Source organism: Molothrus ater, chromosome 4 (assembly GCF_012460135.2).
Source record: "Molothrus ater isolate BHLD 08-10-18 breed brown headed cowbird chromosome 4, BPBGC_Mater_1.1, whole genome shotgun sequence".
Lineage (NCBI taxonomy): Eukaryota > Metazoa > Chordata > Aves > Passeriformes > Icteridae > Molothrus > Molothrus ater.
The window spans coordinates 3,957,281-3,977,380 of NC_050481.2; the positions used below are offsets into that span (position 1 = coordinate 3,957,281).

At 41.9% G+C, this 20,100-nt stretch overlaps 1 protein-coding gene across 3 annotated transcripts in view; it reads right to left on the reverse strand.

Moving 5' to 3' along the window:
* Positions 1-12,657, reverse strand: part of INTU (inturned planar cell polarity protein) — a 42,009-nt gene extending 29,352 nt beyond the window's left edge. The window contains exons 1-2 of one of the 3 annotated variants that reach the window (XR_004980175.1): positions 8,004-8,141; positions 2,839-3,425 (exon numbers count right to left, since the gene is read on the reverse strand). Coding sequence is in view for 2 of the 3 variants with exons in the window: in XM_036382739.1 (XP_036238632.1) it covers positions 2,839-3,425; positions 8,004-8,152 (736 nt within the window). In the remaining variant the exon portion in view is untranslated. Of the gene's footprint in view, positions 1-2,838; positions 3,426-8,003; positions 8,153-12,515 lie in introns of those variants that run through there. The other 2 variants (XM_036382740.1, XM_036382739.1) reach the window with 2 other exon arrangements.
* Positions 12,658-20,100: the final 7,443 nt, after the last annotated feature.

Below are 20,100 nucleotides of genomic sequence, written 5' to 3' on the forward strand. Positions count from 1 at the left end.
ATGGATATCAACAAAGTTATAAGCAGAGCAGCCAGCAGGCACCATGCTGGGCTGATCAGGTATTCCTCCCTTTTGATTACCTAAGAAGCTGCTCACTTTGTGCTAATTCTTCAGCTTTATACTGACCACAAAAACATCCTTTACTGGCTGTTTCCACAATTCTTCACACAACTCCTAAAACCTGCTTGATCAAGAACAACTGAAAGGCAAAGTTCTGCTGTTAGTGTTCTTGAACTTTCTGCCCAACTCCAGCTGCTGTGATGATCAGAGGAGCTGGCTATTGAACTCTAGTTGCCTCTAAATCAGGCTTTAGGAGTACACCACAGCTATCCCATCCTGTGATGTGCAGTACAAAAGCAGTAAACCCAACAGATTTTTGACAAGAACAGCATTTTTTTTTTTACTGTATATTCTTTATGCAGACAAGACTGAAATCTGAGCATCTAATTTATGCAAAGCATTCTTATTTCTAGACACCACATAAAAATTCCAGAGTACTCAGCTTCACTACAGATATATAATTTGAAAGTATTTTTATATGAAAATTACATATTTTCCACTGTTGGCACTGAACACAGCTCATTTTCCCAGTTAAGAGCTGAATAACCCCAGTATGCTTAAAACTATTTCATTTCTAAAGTGCAAAAAAAGGGTTGATGATAGCCTGGGACATAATGAAGTGCAAGACTCCTCTTAGATGAAGTTAAATGCTCTTCTATTTGAAACAAACAAAAAAACCCCACAGTTTTTATCCCCACTAGCTCTGGGAAGCATTAAGTGCAGCAGATGAAACACTGTCTCTGGTTAGGTCACCTTCATCTCCTGGATCTGGTACTTGCCTACACTGTTGAGACTTCACACCTGCCCTCACAAAAATGTTATATACAAATCTGTGTCCCCAAATCAACTTACAGGATACAAACACCCACTCTTAGACTAATTAGATTAAACACCCTCAAGCAGATCAAGTGGAAATTCGCTCTCTCCTCCCCTACATCCCCTACTTCTTGACTAATCAGTTCTTGCTGGTAAAATTTGGAAGTTATGCAATCTTCCCTCTGGAGCATTCTTCAGCATCTCTACCAAAAACTTGTGCTGGAACAATCAGCCAGTTGAAACACTGATGTGCCTTTTTACCCACACAACACTGGAATTTCAAAAGAGCTCATGCTGACTTTGAGGGATTTGTGCTATTTATATATTGTCTTATATATCAAGAGTTCTATTATCGTTATAGTGCAAGGGTGTTGTCTTATATATCAAGGGTTTTCTTACCATTATAGTGCAAGGAATCCATATCACCAGAGTTCCATACCTCCTCCATGTTTCTCACAGGCAGCTCCTCTAAGCACTGACTGCTCCTGGTCCTTGCAGCAGCCAACTGACTCCAGCTGCCACCAATCCACTCTTTTATAGCACTGCTCTTATTGGCTACAGGTGTGGCTCCAGAGCCCACCAATCCACTCTTTTATAGCACTGCTCTTATTGGCTGCAGGTGTGGCTCCAGCTCCCACCAATCCACTCTTTTATACCACTGCTCTTATTGGTTACAGGTGTGGCTCCAGCTCCCACCAATCCACTCTTTTATAGCACTGCTCTTATTGGCTACAGGTGTGGCTCCAGAGCCCACCAATCCACTCTTTTATAGCACTGCTCTTATTGGCTGCAGGTGTGTGGCCTGTTAACATCAGGCCTGCTCCTGATCTTTATTAATTGGTCCAGCTGCAACTCTTTGGGGGATAAGATTACATTTTATACCACCTTCATTTACCCATACTGTATCCCCCTACACTTATGGCATTAAGATTTTTAATGATCTTCTAACCAGCCTCACATCTTGGCTCTCCCACTCTGGGAGCAACCATCTTCAAGGGTAATTAAATAACCTTTCACCCTTGACAGATGTGGCCTGGTTGTCTCACATTTACTGTCTCTGAGGTTGATGTCCCGTGCGTGCCAAGGTTTGAGTGGCCTCAGTGCTGGGAGTGGGAGTATTTCTGCTCCCTCATTACCCCTGACAGCAGTTTAGTCCCCTCCATCATTCACATTTGGGTGCCTGTCAGACCTTCTGTGACCCAAGTTTAACTTACTGCACCAGCAAAATACTAGATAGCCAATTTCTCTTCTGGGTTAGTTTCCTGCCAGCTTATTTCAACAGCTCATGGAAGTGCCCGAGCTGCCAAACCACCACAAAGGCTGTACTGGCTCACTGCCTCCCCAAACTGCAGCCCTGCCATGCATTTGGAGCCTCCCAAAGTCACAACTGCTGAGGAAGCTGCTGTTGGACTTGCTAAACAGAAAAATAACCAAACAAGGCTGTGGAGAAAGTTTGTAATGTAAGAATGTATCTTACTCAGTATTTCTCCCCTCATTTTTATGATACAAAATCCATTTAAAGCATATATAAGCAAAGCTTTTTATCTAAGGGGGATCCTGTGGAGGAGAAGAAAAAAATCTAAATACAGTGTCTGCCAGACTATAGGTTTGCTCCAGTCCCACTTATCTACTGAGTAAATCCTCAGCTAAAATCCTAAGTCAAAGGTTGGGTATTTGTTGCTCCAAGCTGCTCAGTCTCTGAACACTGAGGGATGCTCATGCCTGACTGCATTAACACCTTTTAGGTTATGCCACATGTTCTAAGAATCAGGAACACAGTAAAACTGATTGGGTACCAAACCATCAGATGCAATGACACTGACTTAAAACAAGCCCTCCAGAACTGATGTAATTGCTTACGTCTCAAGAATATTCAAGTCAGCTGCCTCTAACAGCAAAAACCCCACAAATCTTCATATTAAAGGAAGAGTGCAGAAGTTGGCTATTCCTTCAGTTACTCACCAATCAGGATTTGACCTGTTTTCATTGCAGAACTACCTGGCACCAAGCCATGTACCACAAGCTTCTCTTCACTGACTCCTCTGGTGCCTTTATCCTTCCTGCCTTGTTTTTCCCCTCTTCTGCTGCTCCATGAAGACTGATGGACAATCCCTACTAAGGCTTCCAGCAGCCTCTGCTGCTCTTCTTCCCCAGCACTGTAGAGTTTTCTGGGATTTACATAAACAGACACATCTTTGTACTTTTGCTGAACGGTGACATCCATTTTCTGAGCAGAGCGGTGCTTCAATATGGAAGTAGGACCAGAGGGGTGCTCATTGCAGCTTCCACTGCCCTTCTTACCAGAACTCTTTGGTAAAAGACTCTTCTTTTTTAACATTTTGGTCCATTTCTTCAGTTCATACTTCCTTTCCTTTCGTGATCCCTCTTGAATTATTTCAGCTTCGTTTTCCCGAAATCTGACATGATTCACTGCTGGCATCTCTGGACAGCTGCTCTGAAGCAGAACTTCTTCTTCACTTTCACTTAATTCTAAATAAAATAATTCTCCATTTTTCTGCACACTGTCCAACCACTCAGGCTCAAGGTCACTGGAAAAGAAAGAAGAATGATCAATGAGTTCTGATAAGGAAGATCACTGTGCACGTGAGATCTGATTATTTTAAGTAGGGAGAGGGGACAGAGTACAAGGGTTAAATCAAAAGTAGGAAAAAAACTAGTTGCCTCCTGAACATTGACAGCTCAACTGCTTTAAGTCTGCCACAAGGGTTAGAGCTTGTTTTAGGTAAATGATGGATATGGCAAGGAAAGACATCCCTCTCACCAGTAAAATAGTTTCTTCAAATTTCTTCTGTTTTCCTTAGAGGAAAACAGCCATTGCAAAAAGCAGTGTTCTCTTTTCAGAAAACAAACATTTCTTTGACATGCAAGTTTTAATTAGTAATTACATTCATGTGCATGATGGGATTTTCTCTTAAGGGAAAAAATTCCATTCTGTTTGTTCTCTCCTATTATTTTTTCCTTTTTAAGCATTTGTAATATAATCATGGCACGATTTTTTGAGGTGGTCCTGTGCAGAGCCTGAAGATGGACTTGTTTATTCTTGTGGGCTCCTTTTAACTCAGGATATTCTGTAATGCTATGGGAACACAGATTGCACTGCCAGCCCTTTGGAAAGAGAAGATAAAGCTTTTAAAAATCACTTATAAACCCCAAAACAATCTAAGATGAAATCTAGGTAACAGTTTTTAAAACTCAAGTTCCAAACAGCATCTGCAAAAATATGCACTAAATATGCAAAGAGGCAGCACTGCTACAGAAACAGATCTGGCAGCTGGTGTGGATCACCCAAAGGCAAGAGCAAGACACTTCTGCAAAGCAGCTCTAGGATATAACAGAAACATCAGCAGCACAGTGCAAAAAAATTTTTGTCCTAATTTGGCAACAGTGATGTGTCAGCCATGTCCAGTTTTGGATAGTAGGTTTTAAGAAAGATGTAATAACTGGAACAGACCCAGAACAAAGAGACAAATGCTATGTAGCCTATAAACACATTTAAATGGAAGAGACTGAAGGAAATCATACTCTTTTGGCTGAGGAAAAAGAAAAACCTACCAAAAACTGCCTGCAGAGGGGCAACAGACCAAATGAACCATGAAGCTCCAGACAGATGAGAACCCATGATGGTCAAAGTAAGAAAAGTACTCAGAGGTTTAATTATCTGGGATGTTCTGCATGGAAGATTTTCAGGAACAGACAAGACCAGTTAATTCTTCCTAACCAGATGAGAAAGAGGTCTCTCTCCTTCATAAAAAGCATATAAAGAAAAATGAGACTGGAGATTTACATGATAATTAATATAATAAAGTTAACACACATTCCTGCATTTTACACTAGAACTACTTTTACTGAGTAAAGAGTACAAATCTGGTTTAAAGCTAGCAATAAACATTCAAATAGAGCATTAATTCGAAAACACAGATAAATGACAAAAGTTTAGCTGAATGGAGAACATTATGCAGACATTGCACCAGAGTACCTTTAAGGGCTCAACAAGAGGATCTGGCTGGACTAACAATACAGCAAACATTGGCATTACTCTCTCTCTGGAGCTCCAGTTACTGAGTAAAGTCTAAGGGTCTTGCAGACAAGAAGCAGCATCACCTATCTCCTCTGCATTTATTAGCTTTTTTGCCCAAATAGATAGTTTAAAGAAGAGCCACCACTTGTGATAATTTGGTTATACCTCAGGGATAAAACCAAGTTTGTGATTTTCAAAATCCTGAGTTCTTATTCAAGAAAGTATCAGAATGCTGACAAAACCTAAAGGCTGTCAAGGGCACACTCTTTCTGATCCAACTTCTCTTAGAACGTGGTAGGCATGTGTCGCAGACATCTTTCATGAAAAATCCTTTCTTAGGATTTTTCCTTGTGACAAGCTGCAGTTCAGCAACTAAAGTAAACAATGGTTATCTGCTGCTGTGGAATGCAACAGGTGATTAGTCTCCTGTAGGTGTTTAAATTTCTTGACCACTCATGGCAGAGCTAGCTCTTGCTCTGTCTGAGACACAGATCTTTGTTATTCATTCTTTTCTATTCTTAGCTTAGCTAGCTTCTCAAGAAACCTTTTCCTTTCTATTGCTTTTTAGTATAGTCTTAATGTAACATATATCATAAAATAATAAATCAAGCCTTCTGATCATGGAGTCAACATTCTCGTCTCTTCTTCATCCTGAAAACCCTTGTGACCACAGTCACAGGCATGAAGTAACATGAGTAGAGTTTTTCCTTGGTTTGTTTTTTAAGGAGTACTCCCACATTTTGGCATGTGTAAGCAAAATTAAGCAAAACAAACAAACATAAAACCTCAAACAAAACCCAACCAAAACAAACAAAAACCCAAAAATCCTCAAACCAACCAACCAGAAAAAACAACCTAAACAAAAAAGGAAACAAAAAATGAAACACTAGAAATTTACAAAGAAATTACATCTGGATTAGCAAAAATTCCTGTCACGTATGATAGCATTTTTATTCCCTCTTTAAAAAAGACTGTGATCTTTGGAAAAGCTGTTTCTTCTTTGGGGTAGATTCAAAATTTCAGCCTGGACATGAGTTCATACACTCAAGTCCTCCAGCTTTGTTCTCTATTTTGATTAGAACAATATGGACCATGGGCAAAAAAAAAATGCTGTGGGCATATCCTGGTGTTTACTCTGTGTTCACCCAAACAGAACCACTCCAGAGAGAAGTCAAGAAGGAACTGTACTGTAAAAAAACCAACCAAAAACTCTCACTTTCCCAACAGAGATCCACACAGACATCTGGAAAAGAAAATCTGAAACAAGTCAGCACCTAGACTGAGAGGTTTTTCCCCCTAATGCTGTAGTATCACAAAAAATTGAAACCAAGCAAGGCAAGAAGAAAGGAAAAAAATATCTAAATTTCATCTGTTTTCTCTTGAGTCAAAACAAATGCTTACACAATAAACTCAAGTTGCCTCTAGGACTGGAAGCTTCTATCAAAGGAGCTAAAAAACTTGAAGGCCTGCATTTCTCTAAGAGTAGTTCCACTGATCCCACACAGGTATTTCCTCTTTGGGATAAATGTCTGAAAAACTGTGCTGATTGAAATTGTCCATTCATGGAAGAAAGATAAATTAGAAAGAAAGGATCCAAGTTCTGCTGGATAAATTGTTATATAGATAAATTATTAGAAATATTACACATATTATTACAAGTAGTAGGCATGTGTTATGTGCTGAAATCTGTGGTACAGCTTTATCCCTTAAACATATATAAAGAATGACAGTAAAATGGCATTTTGGATTAAAGACTTAAGAAAAGAAAAAACCCAAACATACAAAATATTAAAAAAATATGGCTTCAGGCTGAAATGTTACAGTTGACTTCTGGCTTATAAGCATAGGACTAAAGTAAGGTAGGTGTACATACAACAGCTTTGTCTCTGAGCCAGAGGCACAGGGCAACTACAAATTAAACTAGGCTTGAACACAATTCTAACTTCTCCACTTAAACCTTTTCTTTCCCTTCCCCTGCAGAGCGTGATGAAATTAGGTACTGAATGAAATGCTATTGATTAGACCCTGAAATACACATTGGAAATGTCAAGCACAGCTGCCTTAACACAGGGAACCAAGTCAATGCTGTAAATTGCAATCAACCAAGTTGTTCTAAGTTTCACTTCATTCAAACTAAAAAAATATACAAATAACTAAAACTCTGGAGGCTGCATTTATAACTTTAAAATATGTATTATCACAGAACTGCCTTCTGACTTAGAAGATCTGTGAAATACACCTTTGAAGTGTCAATCACTGCTGTATTAACACAGGGAACCAAATTAATGTTCTAAATTTAACTTCACCCGAATTAAAAAATATACAAATAAACTAAACCCCGGAAATTGCATTTGTAACTTTAAAATATGCATTGTTACAGAACTATTTTCTGGCTTAGACAGAAGATGTGTGAAATACACATTCAAAATGTAAAGCGCGGCTGTCTTAACACAGGGAACCAAGTCAATGTTATAAGTCTAACTTCCTCCAAAAAATATACAAATAACTAAAATTCTGAAGGCTGCATTTATAACTTTAAAATATGTATTATTACAGAACTGTCTTCTGACTTAAAAGATCTGTGAAATACACATTCGAAGAGTCAATCACTGCTGTATTAACACAGGGAACCAAATTAATGTTCTAAGTTTAACTTCACATGAATTAAAAAATATACAAATAAACGAAACCCCCGGAGGTACTTTAAAATACGCATTATTACAGAACTCCCTTCTGACTTAGGACACCGAAATGAGAGACTGCACCTTTCTTGCCGCAGCCCGTGCCAAGTCCCTCCTTGCCCTCCGCTTCCCCGGGGTGATGCAGGACCCAGCGCAGGGACCGCCCGCGGCTGAGCGCACACCGCGATACCGCCAGGGCTCGCCAGGGAGGTCCTGTCTGACACCTCGCATTGCCCTCTGCTCCTACAGCCAGCTCAGCTCAGCTAAACCCAGTTTAGCTAAACCCAGCTTAGCTAAACCCAGCTCAGCTCAGCCCAGCCCAGCAGCACCCGGGCGCTCCCGCCGCGCACGGGCGGCACGACCCCGGCCAAGTGCCCGCGGCTCGCCCTTCCCGTCCCCGCCCTTACTCGGAGCTGGCGGCCAGCGAGGAGCCGCCGGAGCCGCTGTCAGTGTCGGTGTCGGTGTCACTGCCGGTTCCTGCGGGCTCGGCGCTTTCTCCCCGAGCCGCCTCCATCCCCTCGGCAGCGCCGCTCCCGGCGGCCGCCCCGGACGCCATGACAGCTTCGCGCCGGGCGGGGGGCACGTGACGCGCGGCGCGCCCTCCCATTGGCCGGCGGCCCCAGTCGACATGGGAACGGAGGGACGCGGGAACGCCCGGCCGTGAGGGGCCGTGAGGGGCCGTGAGGGGCCGTGAGGGGCCGTGAGGGGCCGTGAGGGGCCGTGAGGGGCCGTGAGGGGCCGTCCCCCGGCGCTGAGGGCAGACCCTCCATGGCCGCGGGAATTGCCCTGTGCCCAGCTTCGCCCAGCTTCTCCCGGCTTCCCCCGGCCCCTCCCAGCCCTCGGACGCCTTTCCCTGGCTCAACAGGACCGCACCAGACTTTATTTAGTTGCCCGATTGCAAGGTCCCAGCAGCCGTCCCGTAAAAGACACCGGTAGTGAAACTCCGGCGTCCCGCGGTGAGGCTCAGAGCGTTGTAACCAAACACTGGTCAGGAGGGGGAAACACGAGGTAAAAATAGGTTCTGAGGGCAGCTGGTAAGCAATGGGATGCCTCTTGCTTTATTTTATGTGCTATTGTATCAATTTAACGAGCTGTGAGGAATTAAGGTGCTTTCTCCTTAGGTTTGTCAGGAGAGCAGGGCGGTTCAGGGGAAGCAAGGATGTGACAGGCCCAAACAAGTGCCTTAAAACAGCCCCTGCAGTCTACACGTGTAAAATCACGCACAGCCGAGACACACACACACACACACACACAAAAAGCCCCTACTCGGTTTTCAGGATTTAAATTATTCATATTCATGAAAAAACAAGACCTATGGCAGCCCTGCAGACAACTTGCAGTGTAGCTGTGTCAGTAAAGCCATCAGGACACACATGGTGAGCTGGGAAAGGGATGGAGAGTAATTGTTGGAACATGTTTCATGGGCTGGATTTAATCTCTGCTCTGTGGGATATTTGCACAGCTTCAGCAGTGAGGTTTTATAGCCCTGGAACACTACAGAGAAGTGACAGAATCCTGGTATGAAATTGCTGTGCTTGAAATTGCTTTAGGGAAGTGTACATTAGTTAGTGTGATTTCAAGTGAATTAACAGACAGAAATGTTTTGGACTCACATCCATGTGATTAAGGCTTCCACTGGAGTAAAAATACCTATATTAAGTACTGAAGGGCCATTCTGAAGTCCCTGAACAAGACCTGATTTCACAGATAAATTACTGTTGCATGGTTATTAAGACTACAAACCTATCCAGAAGGGGGGACAGAAACATTTCCTAAAGAAAAATGCTTGTTTTACTATGGTTTCATTTAGAAGGTGAGATACACTGTCCCACCCTCCCTAATTATGCTTACATTTGCAAGCACTTCTACTACACAGAGCAGCACACTGAAGTGTTTCTGTAGAGAAGTGATAGTCAATGCCAGATGGTGCTGTGTTAGTTAAATTTCTCTGAGTTCAAGAGCTGATGAATTGGTTCCAGTTGTTTGCTCACTAAGTGAGAAATACAGGCTCTCTCTCAAGGAGCCAGTGGTTTTACACCACTTGCTATTTTATAGGAATAAGCATAGTGGGAATGGAAGGATGATGGAAGGCTTTGGGTCCTCTGAGAGGAGTAGCTGGGAGCCACCTAAAGACTTTGCTGAAACGAATGTGGAATTTCTGCTGCTGTGGGAACAATTAAAGATTGCAGGATATATCTCACACAGCAGGATCTTATTTTAGTGAAGACACAGATTTTCCCACACAATCCCTCTTGAGAGGAAAGCCTGTCATTTCTTGGGCATAAATATTAGGATGAAACTTGAAATAATTTGTCTTCTGGCAGACACTTTACACTTAATCCAAGGAGCTGGGGCTGATGCTCCTCCTCACTAAGGAATCCATGAGCCTTCTATGCCAAGTTGCTGTTTTTAACATGCAGATGGGAAAAATCTGCCAGGGGGTATCACTGGCATCAACAGCACTGCTCACCCTCACTGGACAACTGGGTAATGAGCACTTAGCAGTGGGTAATTAAAGCCTGAAGGTTGTTCTGATTTGCTGTTCCTGCAAAGAACAGCTTTCATGTGTGGAAATTTATTTCCTGAGCAAGAGTTTCTTGTTGGTACTTTTTTTTTTTGGCTTAACCTGTTTCAGAAGCTGTTGTGCTTTAAAAAACAACAGCCCTCCTTGATCCATGCCTATGTTGAGAAGGAGACTGCAGTTAAAAGAAGACAGGGTATGGGACACACTGGTGTCCATGCTTCAAATTGCAGCTCTTCATTACTGATAATGAGGTAAGAAGGCCCTAAGTGACTTGATAATGTTTCCTTTTTTCCTTTCTTGATTTCACATCACTTAATATTTCCAGGAAGACTCTACCAACAACTGGGCAGACACAAATGATACACAGATAAAACATGATACGTTACAAGCAGATAAAACTAAGAGGGAAATAGTTTCATCTTTGTTTTTCAGTTGTGTTTCTTGCTAACACCTGTTTACCAAAGAAAAACTAGCCAAAAAATATGAGTGACATTATATTTCAGCTATTGATTCCTGGGTTTTTTATTTCTCCAGGGAACAGCATGAGCAAAATATGTCAGAAATAATTCCCTCTTTTTTAAAAATTAATGACAACAACACAACTTTCCCCTCACCTGCCCAAATGTTTCTTAAAGGACAAAATACATATTTCACAAGGCTTAATAATTAAGATTTTTTTGATCACCAGGTTTCCATAAAACTCTGTAAGACTGCGATTAAAAAATCTTCTGTTCACAGCTCCTCTGACAGGGCTGTGCAGAGACCATCCACAGCAAAGTGGCATGAATTGAAGAGTGACACTGGGCTGTCATTTTAATTGGGATATTTACATATAAACAGACTCCACGGAGAATGAAAGCTATCTCTAGGACCAAAGGGACAGAAATTTTGTGAGCAAACACTCTAGTGCTCAATAAATGAAACAGAATATTCTGACTTCTTAAGCTTTCTGTATCAACTCTGATCACAGAAGGTATTTCAGAAGAACACAAAACCAACAGGGATACAGCCATGAAAAATCTGGGAAGAGCAGTATAACTCATCCCATTCTTTGAAAAACAGTCTCATAGAGTTAAGAGTTTTCTCCAGAAGGAAAAGCAGCTGTAATTTTCATATTTTTTCCTACTGCTTTTACTTCACCTTAAATGTTTTAAATGCCCTTTTTTAAGGATCACCTGCTATGCATAGCAGGCATGTCAGGCCTGAAAGAAAGCCATTATTTGCAGTCACTCAACATGCAAATGTTTCAAGCGTGAGTAGCCTTATTCCACTCAGAGGTAAGCAATACCACGGGGCAGCACGTTTTAAATCCGGCTCTGAGACAGAACATTTTCAGTTAAGTCACTGAGAAGTCCACGGGGACTGTGTTTGCACACGAGCACGTTTCTTGTGCATAAAGCAGCCTCAGAGAGCCGTGCCGGAGCAGGCTGATCGCAGCGTGCCCTCCTTGCTGCGCTGTGTTCGCATCCCCAGCGCTCGCAGGAATGCATTTCACACGGCTGACGCCTTGAGCCGGAGTTAACAACCACTTGTTAGATTCCATAGCAAGAGCTGCTTGGAGCTGGCACTGCAAGTGCCCGTGTGCTTTTTCTGTGCAGCTGGAAATAAACCAGCGTGGCTGAGAAACAGGAAACACTTCAGCAGAGCTGGAGATGAGCTTCTCTTGGATTCTGCTGAATGGGATGCGTTTTTCTTTGTCAAGTTTCTGCGGCTCTCAGCTAAGCACATGGAAAATGCCATTAAGGGTGGCTTTCAGATCTGGGATCCTATTGTCGAGATGTCTTTGTGGGGGGATACCGCGGAAAATCGCACGTTAGGGATGGTGAAAGCAGGAGGAAAAGCAGCTGCTTCTCGTAGAGCGTGCCGCCTCCTGTACATCCACTTAAGGACTTCTTTCCCATCCCTCTGGATTTGTGCGCGAGTTAGAATGCATTATCCCCTGCCCTTAGAGAAGGGTTCAAAACGCTTATGGCACGCATGCAACAGCATCAATCCATATTAAAGAGTATCAGCACGTTTCTCTGCACATGTAAGAGTCCCTCACCTGCACATCCTCCTCTCTCCAGGAAGGAGGGAGGGAAGCCCCAGGGCGCCTCGGCTCCCCGCCGGCAGCCTCCCCTTCCCTTCCCTTGCCTTGCCTTGCCGTGCACAGAGGGGCAGCCCCGGCTCCTCGCCCTTCTTGCAGCCACGACAAACGGGGAGCTGGCCGGGGCTCGGGTGGCTCCGCTGTCCCTGCGCCTGGCGGGGGTGGGGGCTGCCCTGCGGAGGGACAGGGGAGCCGGAGCCCTGCCGAGCTGGGGAAGCCATCCCGGGCAGCGGCGATCCCGGGCAGCGGCGATCCCGGGCAGCGGCGATCCCGGGCAGCCGCCCCCCGCTCCCCGTGGCGGGCACTGACCTGTGCAGCAGGACGCTCTGCACCGAGTCCAGGTCCTCCAGGTTCCTGGTGACGGGCCGCGGGATGCTGTACCTGCCCGCCCCGAACATCGGCACTGCGGGCGGCCGCGGGCAGGTGGAGAGAGCCCTGGAGCCCCGCAGCCCGTCCGTCCGTCCGTCCGTGCGTCCGTCCGCGCCCGGGGCCCAGCGGCGCCGCGCTGCGGGGCGCGGGGGAAGCGCGGCCGGGAGAGCGCGCCTGCTCCGCTGCGCCGGGACACGGTGTGGTTTGTGTCAGGAACTCGCCAAGCGTGAAAAGCAGACTTTGAGATGAATAAAGAAAAGCAATTCCTAGCTGCAGCAGTAGATTTACACCTCCCCCCCCACCCAGAGCTTCATCCCCAGCTCCCGCTATGTAAGAAAATAGTTTTTCCCCATGTGTTTTCCTGCTGGTCAAAGTAGTGAATTTGAATTCTGAATTTTGAATTCCGATTGATGCTTTTTCCTTAAGTAACAATGCGAATAATTACCAATCGCACAAAATCCAATCCGGTTTTTGATTCCCTCTTTCACAAAATATTAGTTACAAGTGGTTTCAGATGATCACAGGACTCCTTACTGGATTCCCATCTGTAAAATTCTGATACAGTATATTGAATGAACAGGGACATGAATGTATAAAACCCATATCTTCAGAGTTTTTATTCATTCCTGTGAATTGCTATAATTGATTTACTCTGCTCCCTTTTATGGGTTCAGTTTTCTCTAATTTTTCAAGATGCGGTCATCTCCTCCAGGTTTTCTCTGACAGCTGACATAAGATCAATAGCTAATAAAGTCTTGCAATCTGTTACAAAACCCATGAATTTTAGTTTCCCTCAGACATTGTGCCTGAGGTTGTAACAGAAGCACAGCAAGGCAGTAGTTTCCCAGAAAGACCATTAAGAGGAGGACCACTGGCATGATAGCAATGGATAGCAAACTGGAAACCACTGAATATTTTAGCACCACACTCCGTGGGATGGTGGCCACCACATGGAGAAAAAGCTTCAGCTTTTTTGGAGACTTTGGCTTGAGTAGGCAGTGGCAACAACTCAGTTTGGAGAGGGTGAATGCAGAATTACTGTGAGTCTGTGGGTGGAATTCTCACCAAGTAGTGTGACTCAAATATTTAGGTGTCTTAACATTTTTTCCTTTTCTTAAAATTTTGTTTTGTTTTTCTCTTTGATACCAGCATGAAATTTTAAGAGAAGGACAATCCCCTCTGAATCCCACTCCTGTCAAAGATGCAGAACCACCATCCTCCATTGAGGTGAGCAACAGCAGCAGGACTACAATAAATAAAAATCATTGGCACCAGGGTGCCAGGGAAGCTGAATGTACACCAGGGTTTTGTGTCTAAGTATCAGCATAATGCTTCCACAGTGGCACTGAGCAAAGAACTTTTTGCATTACCCACATTTGATTTCAGAAAGCTGATGGAAAATTCCTGGTGGTTGTGTCACCATTGCCTTAGAAAAACACTTAGGCACTGTCCATATTTCAGCCTTTTTATCTTTTTCGTGCCCTGAGGGAGCAGAAATGTTTCATTTGTACACAACAGGGGTGTGTTTTCCATATTCACTTAGGACAGCACCAACTCCACATCTGGGTCAGGAATTTGATGGTAGAAAACAACAAAACACCCAAATGTTACGGTCAAAATCACCCTGTGTGTCCAAAAGGCCTTTCCAAGATCCTTGTCAGCTTTTCTTTTTCCCTGGGCTCCTTCTCACTTCCTTTTTTTTTTTGGTGTTTCTTAAACTACTGAGCTAATGCTGAATTTAATGGTAGTATCATCTGCTAGTAGTATTTTACTTTTATATGGGTTTAAAATTGGTTGTGAAGGTCTTTATTAGAATTGCTCACAACTCAGCAAAACTAGAACGTGTAAATATAAGTATAGAAACTCCCAAAATGTGCCAAAATGAGAGAAGGTAACTTAGGTTTTGTGTACCTTATGAAATGGAAATCACATAGCACCACACTGCTGATAAACAGGCCAACTTACTAATTTTAAAATCAAATAGAATGTTTTTCTAGGTGTGAATTACAACTTCTATCACATTTAATATGCCTAGACTCAATATTTATGGGTGGCACAAGTGGGAAATGAAAGAGGAGTGAGAGTCAAAAGTGATACACAGTGGATACTTTCAGAGTCCTATATTTTTTCCTGAATATATTTGCATTACCTTAGTTGTACATAAGTTTTTAAAGTTAAAAGACAGGGGTCTGAGCTAGCAGCTAATCCTGCAGATATCCCAGCCTTTGACATTTACAAGAATTACTTTATTGAGTTTTGTAGATTGCAGTTTCACTAAAATACAAAGTGCAATTGCATTGTATTTTCTGCAAGATTTTAGGCAACTTAAAAGGAAGGTCACGATTCCATTTGAAGTTTGTCAGCTCTTGAATTTGTACACAAATGAGAACATGGCACTACAGCACATTTTTCTGAATCCATAAGATAATGCAGTTGGAGAAAGATTATAAAATCCTGCAATGCAGACAAAACCAAACCAATACAGGATTGGGGAAGGAGGAAATTCAACCAGTTTAAACACACAGAAATGACAAAAGTAGAGAATTTTAAGACACCCTGCCTACAAAGTAACAATAGCATACCTGGGCTCCCCTTCTATTGTGGTACTTTTGCTGCCAGCTGAATTGCCTTGTGAAAACCCTCCTGCTTTGTTACAGAACAATTCTGGTGTTGCTGAAGTGAATGAAAAAAGGAAATAGCAAAATACTCTGATGTTGTGTTCATGACATACTCCTCTTTCTGAATTTAAACTGTGTTTTTTCTCCAACTGATGTAAGGCTTTAACAGATTATGCAACTATTTCCTATGCTGACAAGGTCAGAAGTTTTTGAGTCATAATCCCTTTTTGGAAAAGACTAAAAGAGGTGGTAAAGCTACTTTTGCAGTATTCAAACACTTTTAATCTCCTTGACTTGGCTGGTGAGTTTTAGTGTGCCCAGGGATCAAAGATTAATCAGCATTCATGGGCAGCACAAGGTGGAAATCAGCTTATTACTTCATATGTATGATGTGTCATTTATGTCATGAGTCATGAGATGTTAGCACATGATGGGGAGAATTGAAATGTTTTGGGAAAGACTTCATTCTTTGAATTGAAGGAAAAAAGTCCCTTTTTTTTTTCTTTTCTTTTTTTTTCTGTTTGATGATACCTGTGAGTAAGGGACACTGTACTTTACTGTATTCAATTCCCAAAGTAAGGACCATGGCAAATGTTTGTTAGGGTACAAGGTTACTTTCCTGTTCTGCCATTCTGTCTAGAAACATTCCTTAAATCTACAGGAATTAGGAAAATCAGTATGACTTGATCTTCTGCTGATTAACAGTGGATAGTGTTGGCAGTTCTGTGGCATGGGTGTTGTTGTTCTTGGACAAGGGAGGTTCTCCCTCACCAGAAGATGCATCCTCAGGCTGCTGCTGCCTGTCTGTTGCCATGTTTGAAAGACTGAGGAGTGGGATTGGTAGGGTATTTTTCCAAGGGGAGGTTTCCTGGCTGTGCCTCTTGCCTACAAACAACTGGAAAGGTTCTAAAAGGCAGAGGCAACACTCTAATTTTAATTTCTGACACAATCAGATCTGGACATCCACCTCTGGACTTGCTTTTATTCTTATTGAACCTAGTGGCATCTGAAAAAGTAAAACCCAAACACAGAGAGATTTTGGTGTTACTGCATCACCTAAAGAATAGCTCCTTGTTTTGTGTCTGTGTGGAGACAGCTGGGTTGCCCAAGCTCTCCTGTTACCTGCCTTGTGCTACATCAGCACTGCACTGCAGAGAACAGAAGGAACAGCTCTGCTACACTGAGTTTAATGATCTCTTCTTGTCACACTGCAGGGGCACTAAACCTTCTGTGCATTCCAGGCTCTGCCTTCAGCCCAGCCTTGCAGCAGCAAGAGAGAAAACCCAATTTATTTGTCAAACAAATCTCCTGCAGTTCTGGGCTCTCTTCAAAAGCAGCCACAAAGGCAATGCTTTGGCAAACTGGTGAAGTCAGCAGTACAGGAACCCCTGGAAATACAAATTTATAGTCTGTGGGGAAACCATTAATCCAAGGAGTAAGTGATAAGCTGAAGAGCAGCATAGGATGATGTCACTCATTTCATATCAATCTTTCACTTCTGCCAAGAATCTTCAGCTTGCAGAACAGTGGGGATAGGTTGGCAACATGTGGCTACTTCATGGCCTTTAAAACAACTTGCTGGGTTCTTATTACTTCCTCTAAGACAGTTCTTGTACCAACAAGAAACCTAAACCTCGTTGAAAAAGCCACCCTAAAAATTATTACATCACTGATATATTGCAAAGGCTGATAAAACATGATTAGACTTTGTTAAACTGAAGCTGATAAAGTTCTTGTAAACTTGTCTATAAATACAGTTTGTGGCCATGTGCTCTTGTGAGAAATAGATCAGAACCATAAAAAGAGGCAACTTATTTTTTATATGAACATCTGGGCAAAGTATAGGAATATGTGGCAAACATGCTAAATTAAAAAAATCTTTGAATTTTGACCCCAGATTTATTTTTTAGGATTGATTTTAAATCTCTCTCTCCCTCTTATCCCCAGCTTCTGGTCTTGTCTGAGTTTCTGGAGGCACAGACTTCGGTGCATTGCTTTGAAACAGCCTGTCTGTAATTTAAAAATCCTTGAGCAAATACACCTACTTTATATGTGCCACCTCACAAAACAGCACATTTGGATTAACATGAATTTTCTTTTTTTGTGTGAGAATATGAGAGGAGCATATGTAGAATTTCTATGGATTAAACAGTTTATACAACTAGTTTAATTGTGACAGAAGTAGGATTATTTTAGAGACTTAAAGACAGTTTTAATTTTCCTATCAGGTGTGTTGGGAATCCTCTACTTCTTAAATATATAAATGCATAACACCAAAAGCAGCCACAACTAATTTACAGTTGTGAGACAATAGATACTCTTCTCACTCATTTAGTTTTCATCAGAGATTATTATGTAAAAGTGTAAATATTTTACCAAGCTACAAAATTTTAAAAAAGCAAAATAGCACCACCTGGTGCTTATCAAAGTTTTTACGATCAGTTCCAGCCTCTCGGTTTGAGATTATTGTATGGATAAACCAGTGGCTTTCACAATATCAATTGGAGGTCAGAAATAACCTTATCACTATTTTTATCATTAATGCTTTGGCTCCTTTTTCTTGTAGACATTTCTTCCCTCTAAATCTTTATCCATTATTTACCAGTTTTTAAGGACTTCTAGAAAAAGTTCTAGTTTAAACATTCTGGATATGTGTAAGGAGTTATTGATTAAAATACGATTTTTAGGCTTTTCTTCAGCTGGTTTGGATTTGAAGATGATAAGAGACTCCAGATAAAAGTGAACTTCACCACTCTTTTTCTTTGTTTCTAATTATTTCTGGGCTTCCTTGTGGTGCTCAGAAATAAAAGCATAATTGAGGTTAATCCCTATATCCTGAAAGGACTTCAGCTGCCTAAAACCTGTTGAAATCAATGGGCAGGAAGGTGCCTGAGGATGAATCCCTAAGAATTCAATTTCTAGGAAATATATATTTATTTCTGAAAAAAAGTTCCCTATTCATTCCTTCTCAGTGATTGATGTAATCTTATGGTCACTTTGTCCCACAATTTTGTGTGACACTGTTTTGCTTATGTTACTTTCTAAAAATGAATTGTGTATCATTTCTTGTGAAGTAAAAAAATTATAAAGCCAACACATTCCTGGAATAAACATCATCTCATTCATTAAATAAACCAACCAACAACTAGTTTAACCCTCACAAATGAGTAGGGGATAGCTTGGGAGTTTGCCACCACATTGTTTTGGAAGCTTTTTTCTGTTCTATTCTGATGTGTTTGAAGCATGAAAACCAACTAAAAATGGACTTTTCTTCAGATTAATGAAGCAGAACTAAGAAATTGCTGACTAGGAATCTAAGAGATGCTAGGGACATATCTTCCTGAGTGCACACAGCAGGAGGGTGGGGAGATCTCAGCTACCAGAACCTTGCAGAACAAGGGTGATACTTTGTGAGAGAGTTGCTTGAACATAAAAGCATGATCAAAGCTGTTTAGCTTGGGCACAGTGCTGTAATGATCCATTGCTGCTGCTGTGCTGCATGTCAAATCAAAGCAGCCCCTGCTCCAAAAATAATTGTTATTTCTTAGATAGTTGCTAGCTAGATGACAAAATCCTGATGTTTGTGTAGCTTTTATGATTTCTGCCGTTTCGGGAGAGAACTTTGTAAATACATTGTGTCATGTCTTGGCTTGACTGTGGTCTTCCAGCACCAGGACTGTTTCTCAGTGTGTACACACATAAAATTCAGGGCAGTCATGGAGTGGTGGTTTAGGGTAGGGTGCTCTCCCTGTCTCTGAGATAATGCAATTCTCATCAAACTACAGTGCAACTTGAATTTCTTGTGGTCTCTGCAATCTCAGCTATCTGTTCGTTTGCCATCTAATGGAGGATCTGTGTTTCATGGTGTGGCTGTATTTACAATGGGTTAGTTTTCAATATCTACCGAGGGACTTAAGAGTGCAACTAACCAAGCTTGCTAACAAAATTTCACTCTAATTTTTTATTTCCAGGCAAGAAACACTAGAGGGCATTGCAAGTTCTGTGCTCATCTATGTTGTAACTCCACAATGCTCTTCTGTAACAGCAGTCTTCTCAGTTAACTAATAAATAGCTCAGATTAACTAATAAAAGCTTGCTAACATGATGGGAAAAGCTGTGGAGACCATTTGCAGACTGCAAAAAAACTTCTGACTCTTAAAGGACAAATACAGTGTTTGCTTTGGTCAGCAAGCACACGCTGTACACACCATCAAAACCAATATAATGTGAAGCTGCACATGGATTTCTCTGAAAATGGAAGCAAAACTATGTTAAGGACATCCATTTCTGCAAATAGAATTGTGTAACTTGTGACTGGCACCTGGCAGGGTTATATATTCCAAGCCATCTCTGGGCTGAAAAGTAGAATATTTTTTCCCCATATGCATTGTACAAGTTCTGTTTGAAATTTAAAAAAAATGCTGATAATTTCATAAGGGTCAGTTTTAAGTGAGTTCAAAACTGTGCATATGTTTTTATAAAGAGAGAAGAAAAGTACAGACAGAATGTATATACACAAAGAGGGGATTTTAGGAGTAGTTTGGAAGTCAGTGATGGGAGTAGGATTTGCAAGACTGTTCTTTGATCCTGCTGCCAAAAATTCAGGCTTTTCAGAAGCTTCTGTCCCCTGTAAAATGTCACTGATTGTTCTTCCCGGAAATAACAGTGCAGTAAGAATTCCAAGGACAGAGAGGATTCTTGAGACAGAATTGCTCATATGGGATGCACGGAGGAATGTCTTCCTTTGAGGAGACAAGTTACTTACTTATCTCTTCATCTATATTGTGTCTGCATGTGTCAGACTTCAAAGAGGTTTGTGTTTGGTTTTTTGTTTGTTTTATTTTTGTTTTGCTTTCCTTCTTGTTTTGTTTTGTTTTTTTTTTTTTGTGGGTTTGTTTGTTTGTGGG